The 2,515-nt window shown below is 34.8% G+C and overlaps 1 protein-coding gene across 1 annotated transcript; it reads right to left on the bottom strand.

The window, feature by feature from the left end:
- Window positions 1-632: 632 nt before the first annotated feature.
- On the bottom strand, window positions 633-2,174 carry LOC119665224 (the record flags this gene model as incomplete). The annotated part of the gene is made up of 1 exon (XM_038074512.1): window positions 633-2,174. A coding segment is annotated over exon 1 (1,542 nt), but the record flags the coding sequence as incomplete, so codon positions are not given.
- Window positions 2,175-2,515: the final 341 nt, after the last annotated feature.

The raw sequence follows: 2,515 nt of genomic DNA, 5'->3' as shown, positions 1-2,515 counted from the left end.
AAAAAAAAAAAAAAAAAAAAAAAAAGTTTTAACCTACTTATTGGCAAAATAGTTGTTTTTTTGGCATTAAGTAGCATGTTATTTTCAACGGCCTAAGTGTTAATATTATTTAAATCAACATTTATCTTTTGAATTAGATCACCAATAGCGGTGAAATCACAAGAAATGTACATTTGGATGTCATCAGCATACCCATGCAATTTAGTATACTTACAAATTGAAAAGACATCATTTATATAAATTGAAAACAAAAGGGGACCCAGGATTGCCCCTTGAGGAACTCCAGTGTGAAGATTTTTAAAAGTTGAGAACTCATTCGATACCACAACAGACTGCGACCTTCCACTTAAATAGCTAAAGATAAATTTTGCCGCCGACTTAGAAAATAAGAAGGAGTTGACAAGTTTTTTGCAAAGCAAAGAATGATCAACGCGGTCAAAAGCCTTGGAGAAATCAAGTAGACATAGATATGTAATCAAGTTTTGATCATAGCTGATTCGAACATCCTCAAGTACTTTCAACATAGCAGTCGTGCAGCTATGACCTTTTCTAAACCCAGATTGCAAAGGGGAAAGAAGCTGAAAACGATCTAGGTGACAACGAATAGCGTTAGCCATGATATTTTCACACACCTTCGAGAGCGAGGAAAGAATGCTAATTGGGCGAAAATCAGAGCATAGGGATGCATTTGACTTTTTTTCAATTGGAATAATTTTTGCAAGCTTCCATGTATTAGGAAATGTTGAAGAAGCAAAACAGTGATTTATTATATGTGTCAGAGGAGAAATAATTGACTGAAGAGTGAGTTTTAAGAACTTCAAAGGAATTTTATCAATACCAATTGCATTTGATTTAATTTTCATTACACTATTGAAAACTACTTCTTCACTAACACACTCGAAACTAAATATACTCTCAGAGCCGGCATGTTCAAGACAAGGGAAAGCAGGATTGACTCTCAATCTACTACCAACAGACGAAACAAAATAATCATTTAGGTTATTGGGATCTAAGGAGCACACAGCTGTGGAGTTTTTTATAATTCCTAAAGATTTAATATTATTCCAGAGAGATTTTGTTTGCTGACGACCTCCAAGTTTGGATTTAAAGAACATTAATTTGGCTTTATAAATAGCCGCAGAAGCTAAATTCCTAGCCACTTTAAATCGCATCCAATTGAGTGCCGTGGGATATTTCTTCCAAACAGCATATTTTTTATTTCTATAGTTAATTTTTCGTTTAATATAAGGCTTAAACCAAGGACAAGACGAATTTTTTGCACATACTGTACGATACGGCACAAAACGATGTAAAAAATCTGACAATATGTTATTAAAGACTCCCAATTTTTCATCTACTGATGCACTAAACCAACAACCACTCCAGTCAACAGAATTCAGTTCACTGAACAATCTCCGAGTATCAATAGACTTGAAGTCCCAAAAAGAGAATTGTGTAGGAGTAAATGTTTTAGTCGCATTATAATCAAAAGTCACAAATAATAAGTCAGGATCAGACACAAACGAAATCTGCTCGAAAAACAAAACTTTACTCAAGTCAGAGACAGCAACTAAATCAAGAAGACTAGGTCGTACATTGTTGCTAAACCTAGTAGGCATGGAGTTATTTTCAACACTTAAACCCGTCATAGTCATAAGGTCATTTAATTTAGCTGCTTTAGCAGAATTTAACAGGAAATCAATATTGAAATCGCCGAATACTGCAAGAAAATCAAACTTAACGGCAATAGGTAGAAGAGAATCAAAGAGAGGATCGCAGGAAAATATTTTGTTAGGGTTATAGGCACAAGTAACTAAAATTTTGTAGTTGCCAGCAAGTACACGCTCGCTAATGTGTTCAATTTCAGTTTCCATTGAGACAGACACTAATTGACCTTTTAAATGTGACTTACAGAAAATAGCCACTCCGCCACCTAATCTATGTTTCCTGTCATGTCTAAATAAATCAAAACCGTTCAAGGAAAAAAAAACGCTGCTTATGTTATGATCAAACCAAGTTTCGGAAACACAAATGACATCAACTTTGGAGCCTTCAAAAACACTTCTAACATAATCTAATTTAAGGCCAGAGAGGCTTCTTGCATTAAAATGAACCATATTAACACCACACCGTTGACTCGAAAAAATATTGATAAGTGTTTTGTGATCCTGCATATTTAGTAGTTAATGTTTTCAGCTTCCTGTCTAGTTCTGCGTTGTAAGATCTTACATATCACATTCCTAGAGTCGTGATCAGTGGAAAGATCATGGAGATTCAGCAACTTTTTAGCTTTAACACAATTAACGCATTTGACAATATCGCTTTTGCACTCCTTATGTGAATGCCCCACTTCACTGCATTTAGCACAAACATGGTCATTTTCTTTGCATACACTCGCCTTATGGTTAAAGCCCCAGCACTTATAGCACGTTTAAACTTTCATATATTATGCATCTATCCCATTTGATGTTGATTTGACGTTCTTTCATAAATTGCTTAAAAGCCTTGCCATCTA

This window comes from Teleopsis dalmanni, unplaced genomic scaffold (genome assembly GCF_002237135.1).
Source record: "Teleopsis dalmanni isolate 2A unplaced genomic scaffold, ASM223713v2 unscaffolded_contig_3999, whole genome shotgun sequence".
NCBI classification, from domain to species: Eukaryota; Metazoa; Arthropoda; class Insecta; order Diptera; family Diopsidae; genus Teleopsis; species Teleopsis dalmanni.
The sequence above is the reverse complement of the archived record's forward strand: the minus strand, read 5'-3'. Positions and strand labels throughout refer to the sequence as shown.